This window comes from Lagopus muta, chromosome 3 (assembly GCF_023343835.1).
Source record: "Lagopus muta isolate bLagMut1 chromosome 3, bLagMut1 primary, whole genome shotgun sequence".
Taxonomy (NCBI): domain Eukaryota; kingdom Metazoa; phylum Chordata; class Aves; order Galliformes; family Phasianidae; genus Lagopus; species Lagopus muta.
The window spans coordinates 59,631,904-59,651,178 of record NC_064435.1 but is presented as its reverse complement, the minus strand read 5'-3'; the positions used below and the strand labels follow the sequence as shown (position 1 = coordinate 59,651,178).

General features: G+C 34.8%; 2 protein-coding genes across 4 annotated transcripts in view; one reads left to right on the top strand and one right to left on the bottom strand.

Moving 5' to 3' along the window:
- CTNNAL1 (catenin alpha like 1) overlaps positions 1-19,275 on the top strand; it is a 596,511-nt gene that overhangs the window by 355,208 nt on the left and 222,028 nt on the right. The gene's annotated exons all lie outside the window — the stretch shown is intronic.
- Positions 1-19,275, bottom strand: part of LOC125690635 (dynein axonemal heavy chain 5-like) — a 145,193-nt gene that overhangs the window by 98,985 nt on the left and 26,933 nt on the right. For all 3 annotated transcript variants that reach the window (XM_048939240.1, XM_048939241.1, XM_048939242.1), the window contains 16 exons: positions 18,343-18,435; positions 16,646-16,849; positions 16,099-16,179; positions 15,612-16,016; positions 15,355-15,473; positions 14,318-14,454; positions 13,060-13,222; positions 9,957-10,068; positions 9,508-9,636; positions 8,059-8,258; positions 7,808-7,961; positions 6,900-7,166; positions 6,568-6,696; positions 5,919-6,134; positions 4,185-4,331; positions 1,900-2,072 (listed from right to left, as the gene is read on the bottom strand). In XM_048939240.1, the coding sequence (XP_048795197.1) occupies positions 1,900-2,072; positions 4,185-4,331; positions 5,919-6,134; positions 6,568-6,696; positions 6,900-7,166; positions 7,808-7,961; positions 8,059-8,258; positions 9,508-9,636; positions 9,957-10,068; positions 13,060-13,222; positions 14,318-14,454; positions 15,355-15,473; positions 15,612-16,016; positions 16,099-16,179; positions 16,646-16,849; positions 18,343-18,435 (2,729 nt within the window). The remainder of the gene's footprint in view (positions 1-1,899; positions 2,073-4,184; positions 4,332-5,918; positions 6,135-6,567; positions 6,697-6,899; positions 7,167-7,807; positions 7,962-8,058; positions 8,259-9,507; positions 9,637-9,956; positions 10,069-13,059; positions 13,223-14,317; positions 14,455-15,354; positions 15,474-15,611; positions 16,017-16,098; positions 16,180-16,645; positions 16,850-18,342; positions 18,436-19,275) is intronic.

Genomic DNA, 19,275 nt, shown 5'->3' with positions numbered 1-19,275 from the left:
TCTTAATTACTTGAAGTCCATTAATGTAACCACAACACTTGTATTATGTAGGGCTGAGGAAAGGGGGAAAGAGGGCATAAATGAGTGTGCTTCTCTGCGGTAAATCCTGGGTTGACATCTCCAGGCTTAGATCACAGCCTCCCCAAATAGTATGGAGACTACTAAATGGGGAAGTATGACTGCTGTTCTAAAACCTATAGCCCTAAAATCCCAGTAAGCCTATGTCCAACAATGTTAGCACTGTGACACACAATAGCTTTATGATAAATCTGGGAAGAGAAAATGGGTACCATAAAACAAACAAATGGTACCAGTATCATTTCCTATAAAATAATACAGTACTCATTCTAACATAATAGCAGTAATAAAGCTTTATCGCCTCATAAGCCAGTAAACAGTTAACAGACTTTCAGTTAACTGAAAAAAATATCATTCCTAACTGTTCTGCTACTGAAACTGGTAAGTCCATGAATAGCACAAATCTTGAGAAAGAGCACTTGCGTTTCTTTTTTGTAATTGCCATGGTATGGCCTGTGTCTGATATGATGTTTAGGAGCACTCAATTTCAGCCCTATTAACATACTGCAAGATAGCAAATGTATATTTATCATGTGATTCAGGAATGTTTCTGAACACAAGATCATTAGCCAAACAGCACTTGATTCCAAGGTGGCTACTGCAAAGCTTAAGCGTTACTACCTGAAAATTATCATAAACCCATGTAAGCCCATATGGTGGTATTAAAGTGGAAAAATTTTCTAAGGGGAATAAATCCTGTTTTCACACAACACGTAAAGTTTCCCATGCCAACACTAGAAAATATTCCTCCTTCAAATACTCTTTCAGTGTATGGCAGTAGATAGCTACCAATCTCTGCAGCTTTGCTTGGATCTTGCAGGTAACCCCAGACAACTCTGGGATTTAGTTATTATAGCTTAAGCTCACTTAAAAGATTCATTCTCTCCAGAAATCAAGTGAATTTTTAGTGTATGTATACAGAATTTGGCAGATGTGTGTTATATTTTAAAAGCCTGGTATCCAAGTAAACAATTTTAGCTCTCTAAGCAGCCCACTGGACAAAATTTTGTTTCAGAAATTGGCAAAAATCCAAAATATCACTTGTAAATAAAGTCTTGTAGTACAGAGCACAAAGGCAATTCTGCATCAATTTAGCAGTATGCAGATATTCTTCACATAACAACAACTAAGCACACATTGTATTTTGACACTCCTATCTACACTTAAAAGAACAAGCTTTGTCATCACAAATACAACTGCTTCTTGCCTTGGTGAAGCACTACTTCAGAAAAACATGTACATAATGGAGTTTGTACCATACTGTATAATTCTCCAGTAATAAGAATTTCTCCTTAACTTTTAAATAAAAGTGTTTGGTTTTTTTTTTCTTGTTTTGTTTTGTTTTTTCCCCTGTGTTTGCAGTTTTGCCATTCTCAGTTTCTTGCTTTAAATTTATATCTGTACCGGCTGTTTGATGCAATTTCCTGAGTTACTGATTTTTCCCTAGAGAAACTTCAAATTATTTGCCATAATCCCAAATTCACATTCAACTATTAATTGACTGAAAGCAGCAACATACTGCAGATCCATTCTCCTTAAGTGATCGCTATTACGTTCTGCTATATTCACCTTGAACACAGGTAAGTTTTCAATACCTACCTTAGCATAGATAGCCTAAGCAAACACTCAAAAGAAAAGTCAGGATCTCTCTATGGGGTGCCTGCTTTCCCTAACTAAATCATATATGAGCACTGGCCTCTGCTGTTCACCATCAATACTGCAGCACTGCATTGCAAATCAGACTAAGAGATCCAACTCACAAAAAGTTAAAGGAAACAAGTAAGGCTCCAAGTACTAGGCATCTAATCTTTTTATAATAACCTGTCAGTTAAAGGAGTTATAACGAGTCTGTCTGTACATCCTAAGTATTCATTGCAGTAGGTGAACTCTACATCCGTGATTTGGATAACACATTTATCCAAGTCTTCAAGAAAATAAAACCGAGATTGCTTTTGCCATTCAAAATCAGATGGAGATTTGATGTTCATACGGACCTACGATGCAAGAGAAATAACATTAATGTAGAAGTCAAACAATACAATAAATCCATCTTAAATTCTGTTCTCCATACAGAAGAAATATCTGCTAACCATAAATTCAAGAGGTGAAAAAATGAGCATTAGGCAGGATTCAAGACACACGTTGTTCTTTTCAAACCCCTTTATAACTTAGTTTGATCGTTTCTGATCCTTTCAAGCACTTTGACTTTCCTTTGAATTGTGTTTAGAAATTATTAATTGTGTCTTAAAAAGACATCAAAGAAAAATAACAGGTAGCTTAATTAAAAAAACTATTTAGTAATAGTGGTTATACTGCACGGTGCCATTACTCATAAGATTTTAGATGTTGGACAAAGAAGGAATGCACTGTATACGTTTGTGCACTAGTTTAGTATTTTTTCAGTACAAAGTGTTCAGAGCTGTAGCAAATTAATAGATGTTGTTTCATTATGTGAGGCCCCATCTGGAGTACTGCATCCAGGCCTGGGGACCCCAATACAAGAAAGATATGCAGCTCTTGGGGAGGGTCACAAAAAGGGCCATGAAGATGATCAGAGGGCTGACGCACCTCCCCTACAAAGACAGGCTGGGCTTGTTTAACTTGAAGAAGAAAAGGCTCTGGGGAGACCTCATTCTGGCCTTCCAGTACATGAAGGGAGCATATCAACAGGAGGAGGAACGTCAGTTTACATGGGTGGGTAGTGACAGGACAAGGGGGAATGGTCTTAAACTGAGACAGGGGAGGTTTAGGTTAGCTATTAGGAGGAAGTTTTTCACCTAGAAGGTGTTGACACACTGGAGCAGGTTGCCCAAGGAGGTTGTGGATGCCCCATCCCTGGAGGCATTCAAGGCCAGGCTGGATGTGGCTCTGGGCAGCCTGGTCTGGTGGTTGGCACACCCTGCACACAGCAGAGTAGTTGAAACTAGATGATCATTTTCATGGTCCTTTTCAACCCAGGACATTCTATGATGCTATAATTGAGATCATGTATCAAAAATTACTAGCCCCCAGAGAAATACGTGGTCCTGGTTGTTGGGAACAGCAGATAGACTTTAAGATAAAGAAAAGTTTCTGAATTCTCAACCACTTTGCCTGCTTTGTCTCAATCACACACACACACAGACAAAAAAAAAATTGCTTAGCAGGAAATAGAATTTTTTTTATATGGGGGGTGAATCAATCCATTCCCCAGTTTTGGACTTGTCCCTGATTTTTTCTATTTTTATACACACAGGCCCTTGAAAACTATCCCATTTTCTGTTATTTAAATTTGTAATTTCATCACAATATGGCATTAAATTAATTCATAATGAAATGCCGAATTAAGAAAATAATGATGAAAATGCATCAAAATTATGATGAGAGGAAAAAACTCCACACTTGACTTCGAAGTTGGCAGTTTTCTTTCTAATTTTTACTTTTTTTTTTTTTATGATTTTCTCTCTTTACACGTGCATTTCTTATTTTTCTGTAATATATATGAATAAATCTAACAATGCTGTGTGGAATTACAGACCTTTGCAACATGCAGACTTTTCAAAAGTTATTTTACTCCCATTTTTATGACTTTAGTTTCTTATTTTCAGAAAATTTATCTAAAGGAATCCTCATGCAATTCAATTATAAAACAAAACAAAAAACCATTGAAATATCTGTTCTGGGTATTATTGCTGTCTTTTTCAAGCATGCAGAACCTCACTGCTTTAATCTTTAATAACTGTTACCTTAGATCAACACAGAGCTCAGGTTGGAATTCACATGATTGATTGCATTGCTAAGGGCATGCTTTTTCTTCTTACATTTCATTTAAATAATTTATTAAATTTTCAATTTAAGAGAATATCTTAATTTAGAAATACTAATCCCCTCAATGAATCTGTGCATGAGAATCAATAACCACTTAAAAATCTGAAAAGCACAGTCTTAATCCATGAATTTATCTATTTACACTTCATCCTTATCTTCGCGTGACTTCTCTATGAAATGAAAATAGAATAGAATACATCACTAATGTCAGAGCTACTCAGAAAGAACACATTGTAAGATTTGTTTGTACGTGCAAAAGCTTGTACACAGAAAGTCTCTTAAGGGTTTCAGAAACTCACCAAATCATCAAAGATATCCTTCTGGTGTACGTGAATAGTAATTAAAGTTTCATACTTTGTGCGCTCCATTCTTGTTAGATTGTGTGTAGTCATGTCAATCAAATCATTTAGAAGTTCCAAAAACTTCTGACTTGTTGCGTGCATTACCTTACACAGCAAGAACACTCACGTTAACATAAACACAATTTGCTTTCCCAATGTTTAGAAAAAAAACATCTGCAAACACCTTGGCCCCATGAAATGTCTGTTTTGCTTTGTATTTATTAGGTTGGAATCCTAATTCTGGATATGTGAGCTGCTCTCCAAACATACAGTCATAGCCCAACGAAGTGCAATAAGGTGCCTCTGGGTGAACATGTAACATACAATTTGATTCCTAGATTGGACATATCTTCAGCTGATTGCATCCCTGTATATTTTCAGAACCATCAACCTTTTGTTTTGGGTATTGCACATCCACCCAAACAATATCTTCAGAGGTGAACAGGAACCTAGAGATCTATCCCATCTTCTAACCAGATAAGATAAAAAATGTACTGTAATCTTCAATGCTAATGCTGAAATAATAATTTCTTATGTGGCATCAGATTCTGTTACAAAATATAAAAAATAAAAAATAACTACATAACAGTGGCTTAGGTAAACAGCATCAGTTTCTGTCAGTGACTTTCCTGGTACACAAAAAAAATCACAAAGTGCTAAGGTGTCAGAAAGAGCAGCTCATATATATTCCTGTTATAAATATGTGAGAGAAGGATCACACTACTTTCTTGTGAATATATTCAAACCCTAAAACTCTCCCTGTTTTCTGAGAGTAAGCTGCTAAAACCACCTCAAAACTAATGGAGCTAAACAATCTCCCTGACCTCCAAACGCATATGGAGAGATTGTCCCTGACCACAAATACTGTTTTCCAGGAAATGAAAAAGAATCTGAGTCTAGTTAGTATATGAACTGGAGTGGACTAAAAGCAGGTCTGTGCCCTTTTTAAATTTCATACAAGAAAAGGCAGCACTAAATGGTCATTTCCACAGTCTAGAGACTTTGTCCTAATTAACTATAAAAGTACAGCATAGCACCTTTCTCCTCACTTTTCCTTTACTTCAGGATGGTGCTTCTAATTCTCAAATCCACTTCATTGTATATTCCTGATTAAGAGTAATTTCCAACTTTTTTGTTCATATTCCTTCTTTCCCACTTTATAGATTCAGTGTTACTAAATTAATAACCCTTGGTGTTAATAGTAGCTTCTCTGAGCAATTGAGATTAAATCAGCAGCTCTTAAAACAGCTTCCATTCCTTCCTTTCCCTGTAAAAAAAAAAAAAGGCTCACAAACTGAAAATTCTAAGTCACTTTACACTGGACAGAAGCTGATGAAGTACAATTATTTCCCCAAATATGGGGAGCTCTGATTTCCAAATCTGTTCTGGGGAAAGCAACAACATGAGATTCACTGTATTCCCAAATAATGACTTCTCAGTCTGACTGGGCTGACAGAACAGTAGAAAAATCACAAAATTAGAAACAATTTTAAGGCTTATACTGGGCAATCTGTGAGGAGGTGTGGCCTTGTAACACATTTTATCATTTGCTTTCTCATTAGCTTATTTGTTATTCTGGTTACTTAATTAGTATTTTGTGCTTTTTGCTGTAAATTACTTGTAACTTTTCACAATATGTACTGATCCAAATAACAATCTTTAATTAATCCCCAGAGATTCATTAAATACTACCTTTTTGTCTGTTTTGGTACAGTTCAATGCATTCTCTGCATCTCTGGTCCAGATCATTTGAATTCCCAGAAGTCCTATTTGTGCAGGAAACATTGCCTGAAAGTCATACAGCTTAAATCCTGAGTCGCTAATGGCCACTGATGCCTCTCTAATGATAGTGTGGATTGTTTTCCGAATCCCATTCAGCAGCTGACCCAACCAGATTTCCACGTTGCCCTGAAATAATAAACAAGGAAGTATTTTTAAAGAATTTCTTTATGAATAATTTACAAGGAAGAAAAGACCTGTGTGACTTCTTTTCCCCACCCCCAGTCCTTCAAACTCCCATTTCCCTCTTTGCCATTCTCTTTGTTATTTTTTGTTATTCTCTAATCTAAAAGATTCCTCTTTCCCTGCTCCACTGCCTTTCTGCATGCTCTTATGCGTGATGGATTTGGTACTTCATATCAGTGTTGCTGAAAAGACAGCTAAAGTAATTGTTACAGAATGACACAACTGTCCTGTCCTTTTCGGCCTTGATCATGCTGTTCACTTTGGAAGGTTTTCATTCAGCTAGACAAATAGTAACATGATGCAACACTGTTTGTCATTACAACATAAATCTATTCTAAATCAAGTCATGAAAAAATGCAATATATACTGCCATTACCTGAGCTACAACTGGTTCAATAATATTGACCCGTTCTCCTTCTTGAGATTCAAACAATAAAATCTGGTCATAGTTTTTTTCATGAAATTCAACCCGGTTAACATTGTCAAACAAACTTAATAAATGTGCCTGCAATAGAACCAGAAAATAAAGAGCTTCACAAACTGATCTGATATGGCATTCTTATTCTGCCTTTAAGTTATATATTAGAAGGTTTTGCAGATTTTCCACAGGTAAAAAAAATAAAAAAATAAAAAATCACTTGACTAAATAACAAAAGTCACCACTTACTAATATTGACCATAAGAGTGTTACTGCTTTATTACTTGTACCTGAATAGTGTGGGAATCAGATGCTTGACCAAGGATTTCCAGAAGAGCAGGATCAGACACAAAAAAAAATCTTGGAAATTGTAACCGCTTTTTCTCCAAGTAACCGGTCAGTGATTTCTGACAGATTTCCAATTGCTCCAGCAAATGTGGCAATAGCTGTGCCAAAGTCTCATCTCCAACACAGCACTGTATTATGTTTGATGTTTCATGAGCTTTCTGCATAATTTTCTGCCATGATTTATCAATGTTCTGAAATCTTCTGGCTTCCTGAAGAAAAAAAAAAAGAAACAAAAAAACCCCCCATGTTTTATCTCTCCTTCATATCTGTCAATTTTTAACATTTAAAGAATTTCTCTTCTGGAAGAAAGTCAGAGCACTTCCTAAATCTTTCTCATTACCATCATGGAAATTCATAGCAGTCTTTTGAAGAGACTGCAATAGTTCAGAGAGATACATACAGCTGCCCAAGTCTCACAGGATCTCTTTGTGGGACTTAGTGAGTCCTAGATACACAGAATTCATACAGAAGAGCTGCCATTGCTTTATCGTGTAACTTAGAGCCTACAAGCATCTGCAAACACAGAGAAAGTCACTTACATATATGAAAGACACGATAAATTAGTTTTGCGTTAAGTAGTACTGAATCCTGCACTATCTAGCATATGATTCACTAATATTGCAGGTTGACAAGGACAGCTGAATCTAAATAATAAACAGTTATGTTCCTATAGGTATCGCTAAGTTCTATGCAGTTCAACCAGACAGACCTCAGTCTGGCACAATTTTTACTAGCTTGTCTGTGAAAAACTCACTTTATTATCAAACACATTTGTAAGTGAACTGTGATGTGGTTAACCTCTTCTTACAACATACTGCCTTTCATGTATAGTTATCATAAATCAGCATACCTGAGGTAGTTGTTTTGCAATGTCTCCACCAACAAACACAGCTTCAAGGTAAATCCAGAGGTTTTGTACAGCAATCCAGTTTTCAATTATTTCTGCTGTATTGCCTAACTTCTGGACCCAGCGTTGTATAGTGGACTTAAATGGTGTGTTATACCTGTACAAACAAGAGTTTAAAAAAAAAGTCAAATATAGTTGTTTACTTTTGGTTTTCATTAGATTTAAACCATACGTGCATACATTAACTTTTGTACCTGTTGCTCATGAGCGACCCCAATATCATGAGGCTGTCTTCCACCAAAGCTATTTTCTCTAATGTATCTGATCCTTTCAGAAGGAGTTCTCCTCGTGTTTTGAATTGGCCAAAACTGAAAGCATGGGTACTCCATTCACTGATGACATGCTTCAATTTTGCTTCAATATCCTTTTCTTTAACAGCGCTGATGCAGATATCCTATGTAAGATTAAAATAGTAAATAAAGAATACTACAATATACACCTGTAAAGCAATTAAAATTTATTAGATAGATCCTGACTTCAGTGTGAGCTTTAGCTAATGAAAATATATGTATGAAAACCCCAAAATAATTAAGTTACAACACTGGTTTATATTATAGAATTATTGGCAATTGAAATATCGTATGGCTGTGCTCCATCATCGTTGACATTCAGTCACCTTATACTTCTGAAGATTCAATCAGTAAACCTGGATGCAGAATTTGCCTCTCTGAACAAAATAAAATTTGGAGTCCAATATATCTACTGAGGGTGTTAGGGAAGATAAACATTATCAATCAAAACCAGGAAACAGTCCAAGAGCAGAGTGTGTGGGCAACTTGAATGTGTACTACTTCTTGAAGACAGCGAGGACAAGAATGCCATAAAATTGAAATAAAAAAAAAAAAAAAAAAAAAAAAAAAAAAAAAAAAAGAGAAGCTACTTAGATTGAAGTACCCCAGATTCAGGTTCAGTAATGTACTGACTGCCATTACAGGTTTAAAATCTTCCTTTGGATGTAAGGCTGCCACTCTGATCCTTTTAAAAGGCTTAAATTCTTGCTTGGATATTGGGTTTGATTTCATGTTTTTGTCTTAGAAGTGGAACAAGATAAATCAGGTCACTACTACAGAAGGTTTGGAAAACAGATTCACAATAAAAATGAAGCTTGAAACAGTTAGGGTTTTCCTTCTTTATTTTTAGCTGTAATTTACCCTTGCAAAAAATGACAATGGCATAAAATGAATGTAGCAATATCTTTGTGCACATTACACAACCTCTCTCATTCCCCTGTTCTCTTGAGAAGTATGTTTGAAATACAAATGAATTTTGTGTCCCTTTAATTCCATATATCCTACTTCTACTGTGTTCCAAGGATTTCAAGCATTTAGCAGGATTAGACTTACAGCCACTTTTTCTCTCTGCTGGGACATTTAAAAGGAATTTTAAAAAAATATAAGTAAGCAGATCTTAAAACAGAAGCGTGACAGAATCGTATTACTCTTAAAACAACAGAATTCCTTCTGATGGGAGTAGTTTAATACCATCTATTAATTTCATCTTTCTCCAGGATAAAAGGAAGCAACTGAGCCATCACTGGTGACATAAGCTACCAAACTCCATGCTACAAAAGAATTATCTAACTGAAACCAAATTAGTTTAGGGTACAAAGCTGACTAGATAAAAGGACAGAAAAGTAAATCTACCTCAATATCTTCTTTATGTTTTAACAAGGAGGCATCTGTTATGTTTTTCAAAGAGAAATTTTCAGAGTCAACCTCAAAGTGATGTCCAGTTATTTGTGCAATTCTTTCCCAGTGTCGAGACATCATTGCCTAGAAAAGCCCATAGGAATTAGGAAAGGTTTTTAAAAACTATTATTTTAGGACTAGAATGATCACTTATTTTTTATTTTATCTGTTAAATAAAGGAATCTTGATTTCCATTCCACTGAAAGCATTAACAGTTTTTCCTCATCTCATTATGAAACTTTTTGTTTTACTTTTCTGCAACCAATCCTAGCTAGATTTTTGTCATAAATAAGCTGCTTTAATCTATAAAAAAGATTACAGAAAGCATCATACAGTTAGATAGAACAGTCATAAATAGAGTTTTTCAAATTAATGTTATCTGCAAATCATTACGCTGAACATGCCTTGTTTGCCATCATTTCAAGCAGAGGACAGCTCTCTGTGAAATCATCAATTTTCTTCTTTAGGTCTCGAAATGCTTGCCATTCCTTCAGAGCTTTTGGTAACTTACGAATTCTTTAAAAAAAAAAAAAAAAAAAAAATATTTGATTCCCCATAACCAAAATTCAACATTTAATAGTACAGTATACTCCCATGTTCTGACCAGTTAAAAATCGAGTTACAAGGTGGCAACATAAAATATAGCTGATTATTTCTGACTGCAGGCATGAAACACTGCTAAAGACAGGAAAAACTCACACTAGATTGGGTTGGTTTCCATTTCAGTTAAATTAGAGAATGATAATTTTACTTGCAGACTCATGCTTGAACTCAACCTTTTATGGTATTGTTAATTTATTTAAAAATTGAAAATACCCTCTATTTTATAAAGGTTAAAATGATTAAGAAGCATGTTTTTTTTTTGTTTCAATAAAGTACACCTTAAAACAAAACTGATCAGCCTGTAGGCAGAAAAAAATCCTTCAGTTTCAATCAGATAAGACCTATTTTACACCTAGTTTGTATGAAAGATGCTTAAAGAACAGTCTTCCTCTATGAATGATTTCAATATGAAAAATAAATGAAAATGAAGAATGTCTAGCATGGTGAATTGTCACTGCTCCGCTTACTTCTAGCAAGTTATGGCAATTTTCATCTGAAAAAAAAGATATGGACCAAAGACTGACAGCAGTTCTTTTACACTTCAGTGCCAGAAAAGAGATACAGTATAAATCCAATCCATAGCAAAATATCCTCCCATGACATTGTTCATTTTTCACAGCTCAAAATCAGACAGATCTGTTACACAACACTGGAACACGTGTGAATTCTTCACTGCTTGCAGCTATGAGGTAGATAAAATACGCATACTGTCATAGCACTGCAATGATCTCTATACTCTTTCATCTTGAATCCAACAATAGACAATATCAAATGTGCTAGAGAAGATTACTGCAGATGGAAAATTATATTCATATGTGTGGATAAAGCTTTGAGAGGCTAATTCTATGCCAAGACACAACAACAAACTTCCTTACAATGGTTTTCTTAGGTTAGCAATTGGAAAAGGAATCTCTTCACTTGGTAATGAAAATTGATGATCATTTAAATACAAATAACATTTTCCTTTGTTTTGATCTCAGTAATAACTTCCTAACAACGAGTTCCACAAAATATGTACTACATTAACAAACTATTCCATTAATCAGGTTTAAATTACATTCCTAGAATTACTTGACAATCTCTTGAAGTTATACTACAGTAAAAGATAAAGGGAAATTTCCATATAGTTATGAATTGTAAATTTCAATGGTGTTTCTTACCACGGCCCTTTTATAATTTTTTTCCTTTTTATATTAAAGTATTTACTACTTATTACTATTTAAATTATTTAAAGTGGAATTATTTGCACCTACAGTCATCTTTAAGATTCTTTTTCCCATGGTAATCTTTTCTGTTACACTATTTTTAAAAGAATTAGCAAACATTAAACTGAAGGACTATGCAGATATTTAGAATTATGTGACAACACTAACTGCATTTCCAGTATTTCTGCTCATTTCAAAACACAACATACCATCTCACTACCCTCTCAGTTAGTTCTGTGGGTTGTTTAAAGCTCTCCAGAATTAAAGACAATAGCTTGATTCAATACGCTAACAAGTCTGCCAAAGGAAGGATAGCACTGGGTTAAACCTCTGTTATAAAAGATGTTTATTGCTTCTTGGTAGTCTCCCTGCTCCAAAGATAGCTCAGCACTGAGAGGGTTAAAAAATTTTTAAAAAGGCACATGTGTTGCAAAGAGAAACACATAACTTTCAAAAATGTTGTCATGCAGTGGCTTCATACAGTAGTTCCAGTAAAAGAAAACAAAAAAGTCATGCCATTCCATGAAAAATAAGTAACTGTAGAAAAGAAGATGATGTAGATTGCAGAATTCTACTGAAACAAAACCAAGACTTCTAGGTATTACTGAAATGCAGAAGTATATATATTTTACATACATACATTTTTACTATTATTTAAAAAAAAAAAAAAAAAAAAAAAAAAAAAACACACACACACAAAAAACACAAAAACTGAGTAGTTTTTGCCCCAAAACAGAAAAGCAGTTCACTCTTTTCCACAAAAGGAAAAAAATCTCCACCCCACCTCTTCCATGTCTACACAAATGTCCCTTGATAACAGAGTCACGTGCTCAAAATACCATACAACTAAAAAGTCTGAACACACACACACACACACACACACACAAAAAAAAACGTTTCCATGCTTTTCAAGGACTTGTGATGAGATAAATAGCACAGATTTGATTTCTTGAATAATACACCTGAAGTTACTCAAGTGTCTCTCAGGTCAGATTTTGAACACGAAATCAAAAGCTGATCTGAACTATGCATGTTCCAGAAGAGAGGATCTGCAGAAGAGAAGGGTCTTTATCTTGAGTATGAACTCATCTTAACAGAATTCACAGAGAAAGTGATCAGAGCCACTGTGTAAAAAGATAAAGAAAAGGCTTATACAAACCTAACAAAAGGCTGAAAACAGTTAATCCACTAGAATCCTCCACTAGAAGAAAACCATAACATCTTTTTTTCCCACTAGACAATATGATAAAAATATTGCATAATTGTTTTCAACATATCTGTTTCTGATGTACAGCTTGTAATTCCCATTAAGAGCAAAAGAGAGACTGTTCTCAGGGAATGGATGCTTAAGGCCTTCACAGCTATTCTCTACTTTTGCATGTAACAAAAATCTCTTCTAGCAACTCTGTACACATTCTAGGGACAGAAATGAGAACACAAAGGAAGTTGTCCAAGGAAAAACAAGCCAAATCCTGTTGGTTCAGGAGTCTTTGCCTCTGAATGAACAGAGGAGTAATGAGTAATGAGAACAGCCAGGGCTGTTCAAAATTGAATGTGTCTTCACCAATAGAGTAGAAAAGAAAAACCCTAGTGCTGAGTTCTTCCACCCAGGATAATTCTCACAAGATAATTAACACACAAAAAAAAAAAAAAAGTGAGAAAATATAACTTGTATGTACATCACCCAACAGCAACTTACTTGTTTTGAAAATCCAGAAGTTCGTTGTTAATTTTTTCAATATTCAAATCACTCCAAAGCATTTCATTGTATCCATTGATACTAGCAATAACTGAATTATAAAGACTGTAAAGTTTCTGAAGCAATGAAAGCTCACGTTTAATTTTGTGCAGTTCGGGATACTCTGTTTCAGATTTTAGAAGGTGAAAATCATTAATGTTAAGTAAAGTGTATACATGAACATAAAAATCCACATATTTCTAAAATGGATACTTAATAGTTGTACGAAAACAGATTTGCAGTTTTTTAGTGTCTATAAAGGTAAACTTTTGTAGTTGCATTATGTAAGGATACCAGATTTTAAAGCACAGTAATTATTTAAATTGTTTTTTTTTTGTTTTTTTTTTTAATTAATATTCCTTACAACTGTATAATGTAATCTTACAAGAAAGGAGCTTGCACGTACCTATATGAAGGAGACAATGTTGAAAAAGTAGATGAAAAGGTAAAAGAACATATTGTGATTTTATCCAACAACTAAAATATCCCCCATCACTGTTTGCACTATTTAATTAAGAGGCAGAGATTGAAGGGGGGTGGGGGAGAGGAATTACTTTCAAAAAAGATAGTTGACATATGTTAGGCAATAGAAGTATTTTAAAAGATCCCCTCAACTGAAACATTTTGCTTACTTTCTGTCATATCTGTGGGGCTTTCTAGTTAAATATATCATACTTCTGTCTTCAGACAAGAAAACACTGAATTCAGTACGTACAATTTGAAGTACTTATCACACTTTAAATCACATGGTAGCACCCAAAACTAGAAGTGTGTCTGATTAGGAATCATAAGAATATTACAGACAAGTTGCACAACCCTGGTGAATTAATTATATATCCAGTGATAGGACAATGTGAGTACTTCAACATATTCCCAAAAACTGCATATGAAGGAAAGCAGAGAGGAAATGTGTTTGACTCTAGGGAGAAAAAGCCAGAGAGCTAAGCAGATACACCCTTCCTGGGATACATGGAACAGTGCATGTCATTTTCCACTTGTTTATGTGTGTGCAGGCTGACAGACACTGTTTCACTTAACTCATAAGGAATACAACTACAATTTACTGCAAAGATTTTGTTTGTTTTTTTGTTTGCTTTGATGAATTTGGCACTGAATCCATTACACAGGTTCCAAACAAAAAAATATTCACACACACACACACATATATATATATAAAATAGCCTATTGGACCAGGTGTCTACAATCTCTGAGAAAGTACCTGTAACAGGAAGACCAAATAATTCTTCCCCACTAGAAAGAGAGATATACTTTGTCCACAGTTCATCAAATTTAGCTTGAAAGAGCTGTAATCTCTCACTTGCTTCATGGGGAGGAACATTTTCTTCACTGGGGCCCCTACAAAAATAAAAAAAATAAAAAATAGCAATTAAGTACAAGTATCAGCCATGCAGGTTTCATGAAGATGCACAACAGAGCACAGGCCTAATTTACTGGATACTATTTAACATTTTTAAATGTTTTGGGTTGTTTTTTTCTAGAAATTTTTACAATAGTTACCAGAAGAGAAAATGCATGCCCACACAACATACTGAGTATTACCTGAACACAATATGTTTTGTCATAATATACATTCTCCAGATTACCAATAAATATGAAAAACAGCAAAAAGAGCTACAAATAGTTTGTTCAGTTATTTTCCATTTCTTTCTCATCTGTAAAACAAAAAGTTATATTCTTAAAAAGGGAAAGACAGCAGGTACAGAACACACAACTGGCATGACTTCAAGCAGTGCATGCCCCAGACTCAGTAGCTGACATTAATTTCCTTGTCAAAACACATAAAGAGTGTGTGTGTTATCTTACATAATCACAACAGATCACCAAATTTTGGTCCTTTCCTTCTTCTTGCCACATGAGCTGCTAACACAGAAGTGTCCAATGAAGCACAGTTTAAATTTAAAAAGTCCAAGTAAACATTCCTGTAAAGTGCAATCAGTGAATTTAGAAACATTTGGAACTGGAATCTCTGCTAACTTCCAAGGCACTACCTACATATTTAAATATATGCTTTAGTGCTTTGTTGTGTCTGGAACACCTCAAAGACTTCAAATTTGGATCTGTATTGAAAATCAACTCTAGCACTGAAATTGTGTAAACTGTGGCTGCAAGAATATCTTGTATTATTCTGAAATCTGGCATATCAGCATTGACACTGTGTTATGTTTAACTCTTTAAACTCACCATTTTGAACAATCACTAATCAAGCACAATTATACTGTACCACAGTTCACCTACTTTTCATTATAGTCTTTGCAAAATTCTGCAGTATCAGCTTGGAATCTCTGAACACCTCTCAGCAAATCTGTTTTCATGTTTGGCTGTACCTTCAGTAGCAAATCCTCAACCTGCAGTGCCTAAATGCAGACAAAGAGAAATAACAGGCATAAAAGAAAAGGAAAAAAAACACAGACTTTTCCAGTATTTCAACATAAATTGTCCGGCAATAACTCTTATAGCTGTTATTTGAGAAACAAACAATACACCAATGATACCTGTGTGTTTAGGTTCTTCCAGGCATAAGCCAATCCATCAACTCTTTCCATGTTTCCATCCTGAAAAAGCAGATTGTATCTCTGAAGCACAGAATAAGATTCTTCAATAGGTCCAACTGTCATGTCAATTTTAACTTCATTCTCTCGAATTTCCTTTAGGGCTTCCATTGCTCCCCGTACATCATCAAGGTCATGGACAGGCCTGCTTAATTTCTTGCTAAGATTGTCAATGAATGAATAAATTTCATCCATGTCTGCAGCAGACCTTTCATTCAAAGCTAATCCAAACGTTCTTTGTCTTGAGTGGCACTCCTGAATAAGGGCAATTTTCAATGACTCTGTGGCAATATCCACTGATTCCAGAACAAAGTGATTCGGCAGCTCTCTGATTTGCAGTTCTAATTGCTAAGAAAAGCACAAGTGATCAATTTTTAATTTCACTACAATTTTTTGAACAGTTCCTTCTTATTAAATACATGATACTTACAGAAAAGTATCCAATTTGAGTTTGGAATTCAGCCATTGTTGGTTTAGTCTCTATGAATTCCTTCACTTTTTCCTCTGGATCCTAAATAAAAGTTTATTTTAATTATTACTTAGCATTGGTATTGCAATAATCTATTCAAGACTCAGCTGTCTGAGGTACTAAGCAAACACAAACAATCCCTCTTAACAGAGTTCAAAGTATAAGCATTAAGCTCTAATGTTTCACTTGATCTGCTTTTCCTGATTCTTATTCTTTTTACAGCACTCGTTATTAAAGCATTTGAAATCTATAATTCAAATGCAGACACCGATGAGGATATCCCTTAGTCTCTGCAGAGGTAAAAGTTTCAGTGCCATGTGGGTCTCAATAAATGGGCTAAATAAAGGGTTCAATTACAGAAAAATTAATCTTCATCCAGCTCAGCAACATTCACCTACAGTAACTACAAGTAATGCTTCCCAAAGAGCACAGTCTCCTTATGAAATCCACAACAGTATTTAGAAGATTTCACAATACAGCTACATATTTCATTAAATATGTTTTTAACCTTATTCCAGATGCCTGAAAATTCAGAAAAGCTGTTCAGAAGATCCGATGCTCTAGCTTTGAGAGACAAAATAACTGTATTTAGTTGAATCACCACTTTGTTTACATCCTTATGCTCAATGATCTGCTTGTCTAAAGGCTTCAGTGCCAACATCCTGGTGAATTTGTTCTCATCACCTAGCTCAATGGCAACAGATTGTTCAGCCTGGCATAAAGTAAACAAGAATAAACATATATACATTAGTTTTATTTTACATTATTGAATGCACAATAAGACACATACACTGGGTACTTCTATGAGTAGATAGAAAAGTGCAAAGGAAGACTCCCACAAGGAGACTCCCCGCTCTTAGCTTTCATTTTTACAGAGCTACACTTCTAGTGCTAATGATAATTTTTAAATCATCCTCAAATGATTTCAGTCAAATATGTAACACATGGAGGTACAGTTGTGCTGATTCCACCTCCTATACAAATGTTCAGGTCTTCCTTTATTTGGTAGAGGACTACATTCAGGCTGAGAGGGCTGATGCTCTTCAGTCTAAAGAGAGGCTCTGGGGGAAACTTAAAATAGCCTTCCAGAACCTGAAGGTTGCCGACAGGTGGGACTTATTATATAAGGGCACACAGGGACAGGATGAGGGAAAATGGTTTTAAACTGGAAGAGGGGAGATCTAGACTTAACATCAGGAAGAAATTCTTTACTGTGAGACATTGGTGAGACATTGGAACAGGTTGCCCAGAGAAGTTGTGGATGCCCCCTCCCTGAAAGCATTGAAGGCTAGACAGGATGGGGCTCTGAACAACCTGGCCTAGAGGAAGGTGTTCTTGCCTACAGCACGCGGTTGGAAGTAGGTGATCTTATAGGTCCCTTCCAACCCAAACCACTCTATGATTCTGTGATCTCTATTCTTGGCCAAAAAAAAGTGTGGAAGGTAATCTTGGATTGGCTACTTAGAAATAAGCAAGCAATTCTTGAACGAACTTGTGTCAACTCGCTCTCTTCTAGTTGCTTTTTATCATTTGCAGGACTCAAAAGGTTATTTTTATGCAAATGAGCTAATTTGTATTTGTTTTTAATGTCAGATTGACAAAAGAGGAATTTTTTTTTTTAAAAAAAAAGACACTTTTCAGTACAGACCCACATAAACACGTATTTCATTACCATAAGACAGAATTAAGGCCATCTGATTACCATTATTGCCCATTTCTAAACTTGAATAAATTTGATTTTCTATCTGTATCTCAGACCTTCCCAAGGTTTTAGTGCTCATTTTAACACTGATAATACATACAGATAGCAATTAGTTTAAAACTGTAGCTATTGTATGCAGCCTGAAAATTTAACTTACAGTTTTTGGCTGGGAAAACTAATAAGTCGTGTTAGTAGCACAGTGGATAATGCTGGTTTTCATACATCATCCACACTATCATCATACTTTAACAGGATTTTAAAAATATTTTTATTAAAGCTATTTTTTATTTTAATAATAAAAAACTTCAAAACATTAGCTTTATTAATTGTTACTCTTTGCTCTTCTGTTCAATTACCTGATCTGGAGATTAAAAACTAGACTTAAGCTAGTAAGGAAGCCTTCCAAATTACAAGTCACTGTATTATTATAGAACATATTCATATGAAATTAGACATGTTAACCAAAATATTGAAATTTTTAAATAACAAAATAAAACACTCACCTGCTGCTGCTTATGATGTAAGTAAGCAAATTTCCAGAGTGGGATATCTTTGGCTATTGATAACATTATATTTACTGCTTTTTTTACAGCACTCTGAAAATAGTAAAACATCTACTTTGAGCACACAGAGAGATCAGAACAGCTAAGGGGAGGGGAAGGAATGAAGGAAAAAAACAGATGCTCTGAACAATACCAAAATGGAAAAGTTGTACCTCCATCTTTATCAGAACTGTTCTAATAAGCATGGAGTAGAATCATGCAAAATAGATTTTGTTAGGGGAAAGAGTACCCCATAAAGCTTTGTCAGTCAGACATTCTATTTTTATGCGTTCTTCAAACAAGAATATAGGAGAGAAAGAGAGATCTATGAGCCACTGAGGAATCATAAATTAAGTATTATTTCACTTTACGTTGGTTATAAACATAAAATAACATTAATACTGTATTTCATATTCACATCAGAATGCCTGAATAAATTTGTCTGAATTTATACAGGCAGCTATATAAATTATCATATAACTTTTCTACCTATGATATTTAAAAATTACACTTTGTGGTCTGATTTCTTACTGACAATATCAAAAGGCTGTAAATGGAATCTGAGAAAGAATTCAGCAACTGATTTTGATGGTGACAATTCCAGCTGAAAAATCTTCAAGTTAACCACATAAACAACTAGTACTTTCCAAAGAACTTCAAAGGTCATAGCAGATTGTAAATACAGACATAAGAATTTAGCTGAATTAGTGTAAGTAAGCTTAAATATTTCTTTAAACTGTTCCACAGTTCAGGGGTCCAGGCTTGTAATATTTCTCTTTATATTTCACTACTGCACAAATCTGATTACTGAATATTTCAATCATGTCTTTTTAAACTCTGAAAGCGTTTAAGGAGACAAGGAAGTCAAATCAATGTATCAAAGGCATTTAATTT